At 36.6% G+C, this 18,515-nt stretch overlaps 1 protein-coding gene across 1 annotated transcript; it reads right to left on the bottom strand.

The window, feature by feature from the left end:
- Positions 1–1,554: 1,554 nt before the first annotated feature.
- TRIM42 (tripartite motif containing 42) lies at positions 1,555–13,668 on the bottom strand. The gene is made up of 5 exons (XM_070754069.1): positions 13,304–13,668; positions 10,750–11,435; positions 6,722–7,545; positions 2,489–2,719; positions 1,555–1,635 (listed from the first exon to the last, which is right to left on the bottom strand). Exons 1-5 carry the CDS (start codon positions 13,666–13,668, stop codon positions 1,555–1,557), a joined length of 2,187 nt encoding a protein of 728 aa, XP_070610170.1.
- Positions 13,669–18,515: the final 4,847 nt, after the last annotated feature.

The following is an 18,515-nucleotide window of genomic DNA, read 5'->3' as shown; positions in this document are numbered from 1 at the left end:
AGAATCTGGAGAGGGCGGATGTGATGCATTAATGATGTGGCAGGATTTTACATCATAATAGGAGGAGTTAATAAAAAACATGCATAGTTAACTATTTAATTACTGAATAACTCTGAATGTCTCTGAATGTCTCTGGGGCTGTCAATATTCAGCGTGACAATGGCAAGATACAAAAGACGAAAGATGGAAAATAAAAGATCAATCACAAGGAGAAGGGAAACTCTGACTGCAAACCTTCACTGCCTTGTGGCTATATCCATCATTTGAAAAGGCTTCAGGAGTAAACCTTGAGGTAAAATCTGAAGTGGAGTCCAGGAAGCAGTTTGTGACTGTGTACAGCCATGTTCTGATAACTCCTGCGACATAGCTGGAACCAATCGTATTGATCGTTGCCATTCTATTGGATTATTTCAGAGACTGGAGAGGGGAAATCTTGCTGCTTGGGTAACAGTCTATCCTCCATACTAACCTGCTCAGGCTTCATGCTCTGGGGAATCCAAAGCATGATACCATGGCCTTTCAAGACTGAAGGATGCCAATTGCAATTGGACATGGGGCTGGATTCTACTTAATTGCTGATTATTTTACTTGTTGCCGAACTTTTTATTGTATATTCATCTATATACTGCCTATCATGTATAAAATACAGTGGTACCTCGGTTCTCGACCACAATTCGTTCTGGAAGTGTGGTTGAGAACCGATTTTGTTGAGAACCAAAACAATTTAAAATAAATTCCCCTCCTTAGTTGTCTCTCCCTCTAGCTTGCCTGCTTCTGTCCCCGTGTGTGTGTGTCTCTCTCTCTGTGTAGCTTGCCGGCTTCCGGCTTCAGTTCTCTTGCTTGCCCCTGTCTCTCTCTCTCTCTCTCTGTAGCTTGCCGGCTTCTGTCTTCAGCTCTCTCAAGTGTTCGAGTTCCAAATATGTTCGGATTTCAGGGCAAAAGTTTCTTGAATTTTCTGGTCGAATACCGATTTGTTCGAACTGAGAAGCGTTCGAAAACCGAGGTACCACTGTATATAGATGGTGTTGAGTGTTGTAGCAGCATTCTACTAAAGACCAAAGGATAAATAAACAAAGTGAAAACAGCTTATAAAAGTCTTAGAAATTTCAGGCACAATGTATAAAAGGGGACTGCTCGAGTATTTTATCCAGAAGGTAATTTCCAATATCCAATTAAAATGAAATATGAACCAAGGCTCTGGATTGACAAGATAAAGAGGTGAGCCCTTCATTTCCGTATGAAAACGTATCTATTAGGTGCCTTCAAAGTTTTGGTATATCACAATTTATTTAAGGGATCTTTTTTATCATGTATTTCTTAAACAATGTGATTTTTAAGCCATCTTCAATGAAAAATTGGTAAAAATATAAAATACAACACCTGAAATTTTATTTTATGAACCTTTTCTTTTAGAAGGGATGTTTAAATGTTAGATCATAGCTCACAAATTTAATTGAAAAAGAATGAAGAATAGAAAAAAATATAATGGGATTCTATCTGATAGCTTAGTTTCAGCTTCCTCCTTAAAATAATTTGTAGATCTGTAGTTCAGGATTATCTGCGGAAAGCAGATTGAACATTTTTCAGCAACCCCCATCTGGCTTTGGCTTTGGTATGCACATCTGGAGTCATCACCTACAATGGAAAGCAGAACTATGATTGTCAATCAACTATATAAACACAGGTACATGACAAATATCTCAAGAGAATAAGCAGGAATGGCATCCATAATGAAGGGAAAAATGAAGGATTATTTAATATTGTTGCTGAAGAAATGTTAAAAATCAATATATTTTAAAGATTTCAACTTTTTAAAAGATCAAATAATGTAGCAAATGTTCAAGAAAAAGTAGGAATTAAAAATACTAAATAGACACCTCAGAATGTTGTCAAATTTGGAGGCATGTGAATAAATAGTCTAAAACAATATATCTGTTCAAGGTTCATTTTAGAAGAATGTTCTCTGCTCTAAGGATTTAAGAGACAGCTTGCTCTATTCATTATGAAGTCATGAATTGTTTCTCATACTCTTTAAAAAAAATCTCTATTAGGACAATTGCTGTATTAAATCTTAATCTGTTTTCTTTATGGACTTTCCATCTGAATGGGTATTTTAAAAATGGGTAAAAAACTGTGGAGGAAAAATGAAACATCAAACTGTCAAACATATAAACGTGTCCTACAAAAATCATGTTATGAAACATTTTAAATGCTGTCCTTCTTATCTTTTTGATGTGTGAAATGGAATATTATAAAAATGTCTATTTAACAATTTGAAACCATGTCAAACCAGGAAATTGTTAATGCTATATAGTAAACAAACAAACAAAAGCAAATCATAAAAAAATCCAAGCAACATTTGAATTAAATTCCATTAAATTAAATTCATTTGAATATGAATAAATATAAGCTACTGATCTAAAATCATGACAATGTATTTGTCTATATAAATTTAATTTGCTCAGAAATTAAATACACAAGATTGTACCTTACAGACTTCACTCCATTCTCCTGGGCCATTCTCATTGACAGCTCGAACTTTAAAAAGATACTCTGTATTAGGGGTCAGATTATGTATTTCGAGATTCTGTTGTACAATTCCAGTAAGTACTCCTATGAGTTGTGGTAGGACTAAACTTTCAGCTGCCTCTTCATCGACTACTTCATAATAGGCAACTTCAAAGCTGTCTACATCTTCTGTTGGACAGGTCCAATAAAGCTGTGGAGTGCAAAGAAAGAAAGTGCACTGAAAATACTTTTATGTTTCTGTAGCAAACTAATAAGTAAGGCTGCTAGCATTCCATTATTTGAGTTATAAGTATTTGTAGAATAAAAAAACCCAGAAACCTGCAAACCACAACCCTGATTTAATTATATATATAAATTTAATGTCCACAGAACAGGCATTTGTAATTCTGAATAGCATTTTAATAACAGCCCCATGGATTGTAAACCTAATAATCTTCCACCTTCTAAAAACTATTTGAAATTCCATACCAGGTAAAATGTCACAATAACAGGGAATTAAGTTCAACTCATATGATGGGTATTCATTTGGAAAGGCTAGGTTATATTTTCTACTGTCATAAATGAAGCAGAATATTTCAAGTTGGCTCTAGTTTTTTCTCTCACCAGATACAGTGGTTTTAGACCTACTTCTCCCATATGACTCAAATAGCAATAACACTTAGACTTATGTATTGTTTTACAGTACTTTACAGCCAGTGAAGGGCTACCAAAATTTTTACTATCACACTGTGGGCGTGGCTTAGGCAGGATGCCCTGCATATTCTTTCAACATCTTTCATTGCAAATTGGGTCCTCTGGGGTGGAGCTCCATTTTCGCTACCCCAATGCATTCCCCCCTCTTTACAGCCCTCTCTAATAAAATAAGGAAGAAAAGTATATGGTTTTAAATACCAGTAATTACAGTAACCAGAACTTTCAGTACACTTGTATTTTTAAAACTCTTCTATTTTGTCATTCAAAAATTCAACTGGGTCTTAAAATATCTTTTAAAATACTTTCTTTCTTACTGGAATAAGAATGAATACATACATCACCTGCAATGGGAAGCAAAAATGTCATTGTCAGGCAGCTACATGGCAAATCTGAGTCAGGGATGTCAACTTTGCTGACCATTGCAGAGGGTGGCAGTAAGGGGGACAAAAGCCATCTGTCTTATTAAAGTTGAGTTGCAATTGGTTCCTCCCTAATCCAGGTTCTTACAGCCTCCAGGCACTGAGCCAACACCTGAAGAGCATTGAGCATTAGTTTGCCTTGCATTACAGAGTTTTGGAATTTGATATCATCAACATAGTGCTATGCTATCTTGCCACAGAGATCAGATTGAGTTAAATTAATTTAAAAGATAAGATTTAAGACATAGAACATCAATTAGAAGCTGCTGTTCTCTCACAGGATATATTTATATTTATAATTAACCCCATCTGATATTCTAATCTGCAACACATCCCAGTTCTTAAATTTAGACAGGCTCTACCTTTAGCTTTGTTCATGGGTCTCCAAACTTGGCAACTTCAAAACCTGTGGTCTTCAACTTACACCTGTCTGAAGAATTCTGGAGCTGAAGTTCACAAGTCTTAAAGTTGGCAGTTTGGAGGCCCTCGGTTTAGGTCCATGTACTTCTCACTATAGATTTGCAGAGGCAATATAGAAAGTTCCTTTTAAAGCACAACACTTGTGCTTTAAGAGGAACATGGTATTCAGATAAACCAAAACCAATGTCCTTCTTTACTACTAACTGTACAGGAATATACATCTTCTGCTGATTGCCCCTCTTTTATCTAACTTTGCACACTCAAACTGTTGCGTTTCAAAACTTTCCATCTCAAACTGTTGGGTTTGTAGTCAGAACACATATCATGAATTCACCTAAGTACACCTTCTTTCAAATTCAATATTATACATCCTTGCATTATATTTTATATTATTTTATATTACTTTTATTTTTTCTTTATCTTACTTTTTCTATTGCCATAATAGAATTTTTATTCTATTTCATCTCCCTGTAGTTTATCTCATTTTGATCTAGTTTACCGTAATTCATTTTATTGTATTTCACTTTACTGATCCTCATGGTCTGATATAATTTGTCAGCTGATTAATCAATGTCTTTATAATCCTACTCTTACCATTTTAGTGGTATTGATGTCCCGATTTTATAATTTATACTAGTGATTTTAATTTTTGCCATTTCTCATACTATCTAGATTTGACCACTATCATAACAAGATGGCTGTAATATTATCCCTGAATAATGTATTATTTTGATGAATGACTCACTCAACCTACAAAGGACAAAAGGTTAATAATAATAAGAACAGAAAAAGTAAAATTAGAGTGATATAGAAATAATTAGCATGTAAATTGGGCTCATAAAAATTAAGCTAACTCAGTTTTCTTTTCAAAAGCTATCAATAACATTTCATTTTATAGGTCAACTTCTAGGGGTTTTTTTACAGCTATGATCATAAATAGAAAGTAAAAATTAATAAAATCAGAAAAAAACAATTACTCAGCTTGTGGAGCAATATAACAACTAATTTCAATAAGACAGAAGGTAAAAACAATTAGATGTTTAATGAATTTTATGGATACAAAATTAAAGTAATGAAGATATAATAAAAATATACAATTCAAGAGGAAAATTTTGTGTAGAAAAAGACTGGTTGCTAGATCACAAAATACTCAATGAAATATCTGGGATTGTATTAACAGGTAACAATAAAGGCATATTTTAAAGTAGTTATAAAATATGGAAATAAGTAAAAAAGTTCTAGAAATGTGAAAAAAATCTGCTTAGAATCAATACCAACTATCAAAATAAACATATTATCAAAGATTTTTTTAAAAAATATTATTTCAAATAGTGCTGCTTTTAATCTCAGACAAAATCCTCTTGACATCAGCAAGGAACAGTCAACAGATCTACATGAAGGGGTGGTAGTAGGAAACAAGACTAACATTTTAATTTTACAGCATATTATGCCCCTCTAATAATCTGAAAGGATAACCATGCAGGCAGATATAACAAATCTATTCTAATTTATCCACCAGGTCTCTTTAACAAAGGTCAGATCAGGACTCTTATTTTAAATTGTAGATGAGTGAGATCATTGGAAAGAATCTGAAATTTAAAAACAGTATCATCAGCTCAAAAGCCAAGGTTTTTTGATAAAGAAAAAGGAGGAATTATGTAGTATGCTAGTCTATGGCCATTTGTGAAAGAAGCTTTTCATTGATGATATAATAACTTAGGGTCCAAAACTCAACAATATGATTTCATTCATATGTTGATCAATGGTGTAAAACCACAAAATAGTTTAGATTATTCTGCAATTCCATAGTAAGGTACATAAAAACTCATACATAAGAAACTGCAAATTTTCCAGACATTTTAAAGAAATCACTTGGAAATTATTTGGAACAAAATGTATGCAGCTACATGCAGAGCTGATGAAAATATAATTGCATTAACTGCACATTTCTATTATCTAATATTACAGTACAGTGGTACCTCATCATATGAACTTAATTGGTTCCAGGAGGAGGTTCGTAAGGTGAAAAGTTCGTAAGATGAAACAATGTTTCCCATAGGAATCAATGTAAAAGCAAATAATGCGTGCAAATCCTTCAGGAAAATCCCAAACTTTAGAAGGGAGGCGAACAGAGGGCAGGGAGGAGCAGCTAAAGGGGGCGGGTGAAAGAAGCAAGGCTAGGCTAAAGGGTGAGTGGGAAGGAAGAAAGGCAAGGGGGGCGCCCCTCCCTTTTCTTTCTTCAAAAGACACCGTTTCAGTTCCTTTGCAAGCACGTTGTTCTCTACAAAATTTTTCCTCCCCCAAGCCTCCCCTCCCTCCTCCCTTTTCTTTCTTAAAAAGACACCCTTTCAGTTCCTTTGAAAGCACGTTGTTCTCTGCAAAATGTTTCCTACTCCAAGCAGCCCCTCCCTTTTCTTTCTTCAAAATAATGGGGGGGAAAGAAACCCCTTCATCCCAGCAGCAGCGGCTTGGGTTCGTAAGGTGAAAATAGTTCAGAAGAAGAAGCAAAAAAATCTTAAACACCGGGTTCGTATCTTGAAAAGTTCGTTAGAAGAGGCGTTCGTAAGATGAGGTACCACTGTATTTGCATTTACAGAAAGCGTGAATGCTCATATTGACTGCAAGGTCAGAGAATAAAAACAGTTAACAAAAGTTCATACCTTAGCAATAGTTGGGTAGACAAGTGTTTGGTAAATAATAACAAGTCCAGGAGGTGAAGAATATTCTTCCTGTGCATCTGGATTGTAACTCGGTCCATAATTTGGATAGTTTCTTATATCTTTTGAAGTATCTGATGAGGCATTCCAAATAGAATACAATTGATTCCCTTTCAGCTCTGTTGGTGGTGATGATTTTGGTCTAATATGCAGTTGACTGCCTAGATAGGTTTGCTCAGTCAGTGAATGAAATGATGATAAGGAGAAACTTCTGTTCAGTCCTAGTGGATTTGGAATGTGCGCACTTGAAACAGTCCTTGGAATCATGACATCAGAACCGCAAGGATAAGGACTTTTGTTCATTTGTTCATATCGTAATTTATTGCGGATTGATGGGAAAATGCTTACTAGGTGTTCAGCAAGCTCCTCAAAGTTGACTTTAAGATGCTTTATTGGATCTTCCTTAAGGTATGGGTTGGGCTGATAAAGACTTGAAATTATATCTTCTACTTCCCTTATTAAGCCCCAGGCTGATTGCAGGAATGCAATAGGGCTTTGTTCTTTTAAAGCTTCCTTAGAATATTGCATGAGACTGTCCATTTGATCAATTTTTCTTGTTGCATGGTTTGCAAATTCCCAAAGTGCCTTTTGTTTCTGAAGTTCAAGGTTTTCTACTGCCTCCATCAGTTCTTTTTCACGCTCCTGAATTATCAACTTTAACCTCATAAAACCATTCCTGATCTCTCTCCGTTTGGTTTCTTTGTAAGATTTAAAATTGTTTTTTAATACAAGGACTTCCATTAGGTCATTATCGATTACATAACGGACTGCAACAGAAGAATCAAGATAATAATGATCATATTATATTGAAGGATACCATTCTTGTTCACAAGATAGAAAATAGATTAATATTAGTATTTAACACAGACTAATCAATTTGGGAGATGATAGTTTCTATTCCAATTTACACAAAAATATGTAACCCTTCCCTGGTGCAGAGCTGAAGGGATTAGATACTGTAGCCTAGAGGATAATTCTCTGCCTTGCAAGGCAAAGGTTGCAGGTTCAAGTCCCAGTGGGTATGGCTAGCTGATGAGGCCAAAATAAGGCCGAAATAGATCTATCCTAGACTCCCTAAATTTTCAAATTCAGCAAAAAAACATGTGACACATACAGATAGAATTGTCGGCTATCAATAAAATTAACTGCCTTGGAAATGGCCCTGGGTTGGGCCGAGAGGCAAATAAGGAGCTGTGATGTTCCTTCAATACGCCTGGGTGATTCGACACAAAAATATGTAACCCATCCCTGGTGCAGAGCTGAAGGGATTGGATACTGTAGCCTAGAGATAATTCTCTGCCTTACAAGGCAAAGGTTGCAGGTTCAAGTCCCAGTGGGTATGGCTAGCTGATGAGACCAAAATAAGGCCGAAATAGATCTATCCTAGTCTCCCTTAATTTTCAAATTCAGCAAAAAAACATGTGACATATATATATATGTGTGTGTGTGTGTGTGTGTGTGTTTTCGTAGATTCATATATATATGAAAGTATAATATTGTTCAGTTCCAGAAAATTTATGATGTGATGATACTATATTAAAAATTGTAAGTTACACTTCTAAAAATCTATTCATTCTGTCGTGAGGGGAAAAAACAAGCTTCAGATTAAGATTTGGATTTATGAATAATTAAGTAAACTGTTGTGAAATTTTTAAGAAAATGAGTTCCTTTAAAAATTATTTTCCTTATTCTAGAACAAGGTTGTTTTGCAGTTTGCTGCTAATCTCCATTTCCTGTGAGATCATTTCTATTTGTTGGAAAAAGCAAGAATCTTAGTATCTGTCATTACTACGTAGTAAGTTCAATTCTCCAGAAAAATTTTGATTATTTTCCCCTCTGTTTCAAGTGGCTTGGAGAAATTCAACACACCATTTTTGTTCCTGAAACCATCATTTGCCAGTAAATCAAAAAGATCATATTTGAATCTTGCTCCACAAGGATGAATAAAACACCAAACAGCACCTTACTTAAGTAAGTTTAATTATTTAATTCTACATAGCACCATTACATCAATTTGTTATTCACAGCAGTATTTATACACTTTGGAAAAGCAATACAGTAATTAATTATATCCAGCATTTTGTCAAGCTATGTGTAGCTCATAAATGTCTATTTGGTTTATATTAAGCTTTAATTAAATGAAATTTTAAACATTTAATTCCATGGCTCTATAATGTCTGACTGCCTTAGCAGTTGAACCTAATGCTGTGCCCATCAGAACTGCTGAACCTACCATATGCCTAATAATCTGGAAAGGGCATTATGGAATATGGTGGGCTTTGAGACTTTGCTACTTTATGCCAAAAAGTTCAGAAATTAAAACAGACTCAAAAGCATGTTATGGCTGAACCCTCAGCAAAACTGTTCTGCTTTCCAAATCATAGATTTGATTGCTTTCTATTGTTCTATAATGTTTGAACAATGAAAAATAAGGATCAAGGGATTTATTTATTTTATTTTTTTTAAAGCGGAGTTTTGAATGGATGGAAAAATATGTTTTAATTGTGAAAAGAGAGGAAGAAAGCTAGACCTTGGGAGGCAGAAATAACTATGTTAATAGTAGGTCTTTATATGTCTGAATGTGTGTATGACTTCATTACCCCTAAGGTGTTTCAACAGGAGGAAGTGTGACAAAACATGAGCCCTGTATTCACATTGCAAACTGCATATTTCTTCTACTTGCTATTAAGGTGCAACTATGAATGGCAGGGTTTGCACTGTGTCAATGCATTTGAACATTTTTATTTTTATTTTCATAATTACATTTAGTAACAAATGCCTATATGTGCTTTTCAGCTAATTATGGAAGAACAATGACTGGCTGCCGATCAGTTTCCGGTCACAATTCAAAGTGTTGGTTATGCCCTACATGGCATTGGACCAGAGTACCTCTGGAACCGCCTGCTACCGCACGAATCCCAGCGACCGGTAAGGTCCCACAGAGTTGGCCTTCTCCGGGTCCCGTCGACTAAACAATGTCGTTTGGCAGGCCCCAGGGGAAGAGCCTTCCTTGTGGTGGCCCTGGCCCTCTGGGATCAACTCCCCCTGGAAATTAGAACTGCCCCACCCTCCTTGTCTTTCGTAAATTACTTAAGACGCACCTATATCGCCAGGCATAAGGGAACTGAGACACCTCCCGCAGGCTTTTATATTTTATGTTTGGTATGTATGTGTTGTTTGGTTTTAAATGATGGGGTTTTATATGTTTTTTCTCTTTTAATAATAGATTTGTTCCACTGTAACATTGTTTTTATTATTGTTGTGAGCTGCCCCGAGTTTTTGGAGAGGGGCGGCATACAAATCTAATAAATTATTATTAATTATTATTATTATAAGAAATTCGGAGAGGGGCGGCATACAAATCAAATCAAATCAAATCAAATAAATAAATAAATAAATAAATAAATAAATAAATAAATAAATAAATAAATTCAAAAGCAACTATAAAGGGCCTTTCAGAAATCATATTTCCATGCTTTCAAGGTCTATATGTTCATTTGTCAGAGATACTAAATGTTGTGCTAATCATCCCACTTTAAAATTGACTAAACTGAGAAATAATAACTTTCCCAAAAGCAGGCTATGAGCTTTATGTATTACGTTGCTGAGGTCAGATATCGCAAGGCCACTAGATATAAGCTATTTCTCAATCTATTCTTCACCATGCACCCCTTTAAATACTTTTTGTGGCTATGGACCATAGCCAACAACCTCCAAAACTCAAATCAAGATTTAAATCATGACATTTTTTTAAGCCTACGTGGATCCCCTGTGATAACATTGCCCCTCCAACAGGCGTCGGCCACTGAACTAGACAGTTTATTCTCCATTGATCAAAATCCACTTATTTAGAAACTTAGAAAACTTTCACCCTTAGAGAATTCTCTGATGGGTTAAGCATTTACATTGATTAGATATAGTACTGCAACTAAGAAAATATCAAGCAGAAATAGAATAATTTAAATAGGAACCTTTTTTAAACTTCGCAATAGTCGTAAATAACATAGCAGACATTTTCGTACATCCAACTGATAAAGAAACTTTGGTATGATCATTATGTTGAGCCTCAGCACAATATTCACATAGTAGTTCATGATCTTCAAGGCAGTATTTGGTAAGCGCTGTTTCACCATGGATTAAGCAGTTTTTGTCTTCCCAGATGTCATCACTAATTCTAACATACGCATGATTTAAGGAAGCAATATCTTGGTGATAATTCCTCAGGCAAAGATTACAATAGTTCAGCTGACATGACAAACATCTCTTGTCTGCCTTGTTCTCATCGCAAATCTGGCAATAGATTGGGATGTAGCTTTTGTCAAACCTCCATCTTAGGAAACCATATCGGCGCATATACTTTCTAGCCAATCTTGCCCTTAAATAATTAATCCTCAGGTACATTTTCTTAGAAAATGGTAGGCAGTGTGCTTTGTTGCAGATTGGACATGTGATGATGTAGAAACTCTCTGTAATTTCAGCATTTAGTCTGCTCTGCATGATACATTTATCACAAATGCAGTGATTACATGGTAACATAAATGGACGGAGAAACATTCGTTGGCACAATGGGCATACAAGCTGGTCAATAAAAGCATGTCCAGAAGGTTCTTTATCCAATGTAATGACAGATGTATCACTTGCCCCACGGGTTCTGAGTCTGAAAGTAAAACCAATACAGAAATCTCTGAGTTATGTCCAAGGATGCCACTAATGTTTATAATTATCAAACTTAAAATAATAATTCTACAATTAGCCCACAAACAGGTTTAGAAACTTTGAGGAAAATTAATAGGTTACTAAATTGATGATATGAGATTTTATTTATTTTATTTATTTATTTTGTCCAATACACAATGAGGGTTTTAATGGGTATATATCTATATACACATAGTAAAATACATGATGAAGGTTAAATAGGAGATACTCATAGTAAAATATATCTAAGAAAGAATAGAAAAGAAGGTATAGTAATAGAACATATCAATGAAAGAGTAGGAGATATAGGAATAGAAGAAAGGTATAGGAGATATAGGAGAGCAATAGGACAGGGAACGGAAGGCACTCTAGTGCACTTGTACTCGCCCCTTACTGACCTCTTAGGAATCTGGATAGGCCAACCGTAGATAATCTAAGGGTAAAGTGTTGAGGGTCTGGGGGTGACATTATGGAGTCCGGTAATGAGTTCCATGCTTCGACAACTCGGTTACTGAAGTCATATTTTTTACAGTCAAGTTTGGAGCGGTTAATATTAAGTTTAAATCTGTTGTGTGCTCTTGTGTTGTTGTGGTTGAAGCTGAAGTAGTTGCCGACAGGCAGGACATTGCAGCATATGATCTTGTTTAAGGCGTCTTAGTTCTAAACTTTCTAGGCCCAGGATTGAAAGTCTAGTCTCATAGGGCCCATTTTGAAGGGAAGAATTAAGGGCTCTTCTGGTGAAGTATCTTTGGACATTTTCAACGGTGTTGGTGTCTGAGATGCGATATGGGTTCCAAACAGATGAGCTGTATTCGAGGATGGGTCTGGCAAAAGTTTTGTAAGCTCTGGTAAGTAGTGTGAGATTGCCAGAGCAGAAGCAACGTAGGATTAGGTTTACAACTCTTTCTGTTAAAATAGATTTAGAATGCCAATGCAGGGAATATGTAGACCTGTAGGTATTTCTGAATTACAATTCCCACCATCCCTTACCATTAGCTGTGCTATCCAAGGTATTAATAATTGAACAACATCTAAGGGTCCACAAATCTCCTACCTTCGCTTTAATGGCTTAATACATTTCTGAGAACTCTCAAGCCTTTTTAGATTTTCTTGAGTTTTTTGAATCAGTAGCAGTTGCCAAAATTTGTAGATAATGGTAAATGATCAGAGTACCATTATTATAAAAATATTATATGAATTGGAAAGAGATATCCAAACAGAAAACTAAACTGCTTTTCTTTTATTTTCTTCACATCACGTATTACATAGATATGAACATATTTTTAATAGTTAATAATTTGTATTTGTGTTCCAAATATAAAATACTGCAATGAATTTAAAATGTTGTGAGTTATAGGTTTGTGCTCCATAATTATTCGTTTCCGGAGGAAGAGAACAATTAGTATTTCCATTTGCTTAGGATTTAAGTTTTTGTTTACTCCTTCACCTAACAAGGTTTTTTTTTTAACATTTGCATTTTATATCTTCCAACTGCAATTTAAAGCCTTTTAAGTGGTATGCTTAAGGGTAGCAATTGCGATACTTTTTAATATTTACAAACCACTTTTAGGATGTGTTTGGCTAAAAATTTACAATTTCTACTTCTAATAGAAATTGCAGAATTCTCATAATATAATGCTGTAGAATGTGATAATCTATTTTGAAGAAACCTGCTGCTTTATGGTCTGAATTAGAGTAATATAATTCAACATTTGATCTTTAAGAGCATCAGTCTTACACACACACGCATACATACACATTACTCAAGAGTGATGGATCAATGTGGATTGAGGAAGATTCCCCAAAGAAGCAACGTTTGACTGCTCTTACCTTTTTCGTAATTTAGCTCCACGTCTGTACGGCAAATATGGAAAAGTGCAACATCTACTTTCATAGCACTGACATTCATTGTTCTCCTCGGTACAGCACAAGCATTTGCAGTTTCTATTATTAGCACAGGAGCAGCAGCACCAGCGACAATTGGGGCTTTCTGAGAACGCACAGTGACAGCACTGGCAGAGGTTGTCATCTTCATGTGGGCAATAGCAACAATCACAGTTCCGTTCATCTGTAAACACAAACTTCCAGCACTGGCTGGATTGTTTTGGACCACATAGCCTTTGACATTGCTTAAGACAATTAGATCCTGGGCAGCAAGGACAAATCGTGCAACATGCACATGGTCTGCTGGTCATAATTTTTTTTTTAAAAAACAAATCCCAAATATTGTTCTTCTTTTCCACCACCACAGGCACCTTTTCTCCCTAACTATCTTGCTACCTTAAGACTTATTTTGCCCCGGAGTTGTAAAAATTTCTTTTTGATCATTTAGGAAGGAATAATGACATCATAATGGGTTTTACCAATGAGGATACTGGGGATATTTTTTTTTTTTTGGTAGATGAAAATAACATATTTGTTACATCATACACTATGTCACAATGATCCCACACTTATTTTTGTATTGGTCCGATAATAAGGATAAATTGGACAAGAAATGTTCGAGAAAACAAGAAAGGGAACTAGAAGCTAAAACATATGCACGGCTGGCGCCTTCAAGAGCCGCCCGAAATTGTCCCCGGAGCTGGGGAGACGCTGCTGGTGCCGTTCCGGCTTCTGGGTAAAAACCGGAGGTCGGCTTTTGGCAGCGCACCAGGCCAGTGCGCTGCCTCCTGGGCCTGGGAGGAGGTCCTAAGCCACCCTATTTAAGAGTGTCTTGAAGCGGACCTCCTCCTCTTGCCCTCGGCTATCCTGAAAGTGAACACCCGCCCGCCCTCCTCTATCATACAGTGTGCCTGGATGGGGTCGCCTCGGGGATGAATAGGAATTTTTGGCGGTCTCTCTTTGGTGCGGCCATTTTTTCACCTATTCCACACTGTCGTTAAGGATGGACTGGTTAGGGGGTGCGGCGCAATGTAGAGATACATTGAACTAATTTGGCTTCCCTTTGGTCACTGGGGTTTGGCAGGTTGGGGCGGAAATGGGCAGTAGGAACAACTGTGCGTTCTCCTTTTGGGCATCTTTTCAAGATGATGGGCCGCCTCTCCCCATAAACTATAGGTTCGCACAACTTCGGGGATTGGAGAGGGGATGCCCATGTGACTCACCTTATCCAATTTCCCTCGGGGTTTGGACGGTGAGCTCCTCTCACACGCTTATGGGCGTGGCTTGGATACAGGTGAAGGTGGCTACCTTCACCTGGATCAGCAAGGAGTTACGCCCAAGGTTGCCATGAATGTTTTGACAGGTAAATTCTGCCCCATTAGTTTTGGCCTCTGCAGGTCCTTTGTTTACACTGTTATAACATTCGAATTACGTTATTTAAATTCACGTTAATCAAATTGACGTTATTTAAATTTGTGCTAATTAATAAAGTGACCCATTATTAAATCCAGCTACTGTCCCAGCGTCGTTACTCCGCTTCCTGGGCAAATAAAGAACGGTTGCTGGAACTGGGCATATCTAGTTTAATGAAAAGAAGGACCAGGGGTCATATGATAGTAGTATTCCAATAAGGGGTTGCCATAAAGAAGAGGGGCCAATCTATTCTCCAAAGCAACTGAAGGCAGGACAAGAATCAATGGCTGAAAATTAATCAAGGAAAGAAGCAACCTTGAAGTAAAGGAGAAATTTCTCGGTAGTTAGAATCAGTGGAACAACTTGCCACCAGAACTATTTAATGTTCCAACACTAGAAGTTTTTAAAAAGAGATTGGACAACAATTTGTATAGGGTATAGGGTTTTCTGTCTGAGCAGAGGTTGGTCTAGAACAGGGATAGATAAAGTTGGCTCTTCTATGACTTGTGGACTTTCACTCCCAGAATTCCTGAGCCAATCATGTTAGCTCTAGAATTCTGGAATTTGAAGTTCACACATCATAGAAGGGCCAACTTTGCCTACCCCTGGTCTAGAAGACCTCGAAGGTCAATCTACTCAATTTTCCATGTGCTCTCATGATAAATAATTCTGTACAAAATCACATATACTATCTTCAAAATCCACTCTAGCATTCTTTCCAATTTCCTCCCACAAGTATAGATGAAAAGTCACCTGAACCTCAGCTCCAAAACACTTCTGTTTTTCTTTTACTATTCCTGAAATATAAAATCAAGAGTTGGTATTTACCCTTACCCAGTCAGCAGTTCAAGATAAGCCAAGTCAGAAATTTATTTATTTATTTTATTTTATTTATTCATTTGTCCAATACACAAATACATAGGAAGAAAAATAGACATGTAGTAATATATATAAGGGTAAAGTGAACTTAGAGGAGAGGATATATGAAAAAAAAGAAAATATATATGATACGTGAGAGAAAGGAAAGACAATTGGACAGGGGATGAAAGGCACACCAGTGCACTTATGTACACCCCTTACTGGCCTCTTAGGAACCTGGAGAGGTCAATCGTGGAGAGTCTAAGGGAGAAATGTTGGGGGTTAGGGGTTGACACAATTGAGTCCGGTAATGAGTTCCACGCTTCGATAACTCAATTGTTGAAATCATATTTTTTACAGTCAAGTTTGGAGCGGTTCGTATTAAGTTTGAATCTGTTGTGTACTCTTGTGTTGTTGCGGTTGAAGCTGAAGTAGTCATTGACCGGTAGGACATTGCAGCATATGATCTTGTGGACAATACTCAAATCGTGTTTTAGGCACTGTAGTTCTAGGCTTTCTAGGCCCAGCATTGTTAGTCTAATGTACTTTATAGAGCAGGGTTTTTCAACTTTGATGACTTTAAGATATATGGTCTTCAGCTCTGATGCTGGCTGCAGAAATCAGAACGTCCACCTGCACCATCTTTCATCACACAGAATCAAGGCAGACATTTCCATGCCGCCTCCTTTCCACAAATGAGTCGTCATCTGATAGCTCTTGCTACTTTGTATTATTGTTATGGTAGTTCTTTAATGAGTTTTTATTGATTTCATTGTTCTTGATAGAGATTATCTCAGAAATCAAAATATGTTATTTTATACTGAGGACTTTTAATATAAAATATTATGGATAATTCACACATTGGAGAAGGTAAGTTTCTGCTAAAATGTATTGGGTTATAATTATAACAAGATGCTTAACTTACATATAAAGCTGCAGCACAATTATTCACTATATCAGGGTTCCATTCTATTGCAATTCATGAAATACACACAAAATTAGAAAATTAGAAACACAAGAATAAATCATTCTCCATAAAGATAATTGCAAACCATATACTTGTGATTAAATAGAGTTATGTCCTTTTGCAAATATAGTACAAAAGAAAAAAGGAGCCTTTTAAAATTTCAACATTCAATTAGTTCTAAATTTTAACCTCTTTAGTTAACAATCTTAATATCCACCTGTTAAATGCTACACATTTTCCTCAGACTTTAACTCAAGACAATAAAAATGGTCATAGATAAAGTCAGTTAATATATTATTGTATATTATATTTTATATATGTTAAATTAGGAGGAAACTACTGATATATTTTACATCAGATTATTGAGAACAATTATTTGGTTTGGAGGATCTCTAATCATTGTATCAAAGGTTATTAGGTTTTCCGCACTATTAAAGCCTATGGCAGTAACTGCTGAAAAAGTAATATTGTGCATGCTAGATTTAATTTTGCATTTAAGATACTGTTAGGACTTTGTTTCTCTCATGAACAGCCTATACTACTCATTGCCTATTCCTTTTGTTGGGGACTGCAATTTTACAGACTGATATCCTAGCATTTGTATTCTAAAATATATGCCTTGTGATACTCTATGGAACTGAAAGTTGGATTTTATAAGAAGCAGTATAGGAAGCATATTGATGCCTTTTAACTTTGTTGTTGAGAAAGACTTCTGAAAATACTATGGATAGTCAAGAAAATAAACCAATGGGCATTAAATAAACCCAGATTTCTCACACGAGACACAGATGACCAGGTGAAATTGCCTAATTTTAAATGCATCATAGAAATCTCTCTGAAAATAGATCCAGCTCTCTGAAAAAAGCTCCAATGGGAGGAAAGAGAAGCTCATTCAATCATAGTACAAGGGAATAAGAGGCTTTAAGCCAGTGATGGTGAATCTTTTTTCCCTTGGGTGCCTAAAGAGCATGGGTGCATGCTATTCTGTATGCACGAGTGTCCACACCGATAATTTCATGCCTGGGGAGGATGAAAACAGCCCCCCCCCCCCCCCCCCGAGGCCTTCTGGAGCCTGGAAACGGCCTGTTTTCCAAGTTCTGGTGGGCCCAGTAGGCTTGTGTTTTGCTTTCCCCAGGCTACAAAGGCTTCCCTGGAGCCAGGAGAAGGTAAAATTATAGAGCCTCGGTGCAGTGGTTAGAGTACAGTACTGAAAGCTACTTCTGCTGATCACCGGATGAAATCTCAGTAGGCTCAAGGTTGACTCAGCCTTCCATCCTTCCAAGGTCGGTAAAATGAGGACCCAGATTGTTGGGGGCAATATTCTGACTCATTGTAAACAGCTTAGAGAGGGCTATAAAGCACTGTGAAGTGGTATATAAGCCTAAATGCTATTGCTATATTTAAAAAAGACCTCCTCCATCCCTCCAGAGGCCCTCTGAAAGCTGAAAATGCCCTCCCAGAGCCTCTGTGTGAGCCAAAAATCAGCTGGCCAGCGTAGACATGCATGTTGGAGTTGAGTTAGGGAAATGGCTCCCGTGCCAGCAGATATGGCTCTGAATGCTACCTGTGGCACCCGTGCCATAAGTTCGCCATCACTGCTTTAAGCTTTTGCATGTCCTTTGCAAGTTACATAGAATGCAATTCCTTTTGAGATGGGAAGCTACCAAAAATATATACTGGTATATCAAGGAAATGCTTTTTATTTATTTATTTTTATTTATTTATTAGATTTGTATGCCGCCCCTCTCCAAAGACCCCTCTCCACTCAGTCAAGAAAATATGTACATAAATAATAACAGACTAGGGAAGAATATGGAAGAGGCACCTGTACTGTTAATCCTCCTCAAGGGAGCTGCAGTTTAGTGGTGAGAAAATGAGAGACAGCCTCATGTTTCAGTAACTTGAAATCAGTGATCCCAT

Source organism: Erythrolamprus reginae, chromosome 5 (genome assembly GCF_031021105.1).
Source record: "Erythrolamprus reginae isolate rEryReg1 chromosome 5, rEryReg1.hap1, whole genome shotgun sequence".
NCBI classification, from domain to species: Eukaryota; Metazoa; Chordata; class Lepidosauria; order Squamata; family Dipsadidae; genus Erythrolamprus; species Erythrolamprus reginae.
Note: the sequence above shows the minus strand (reverse complement) of the source record. Positions and strands in the feature narration are given on the sequence as shown.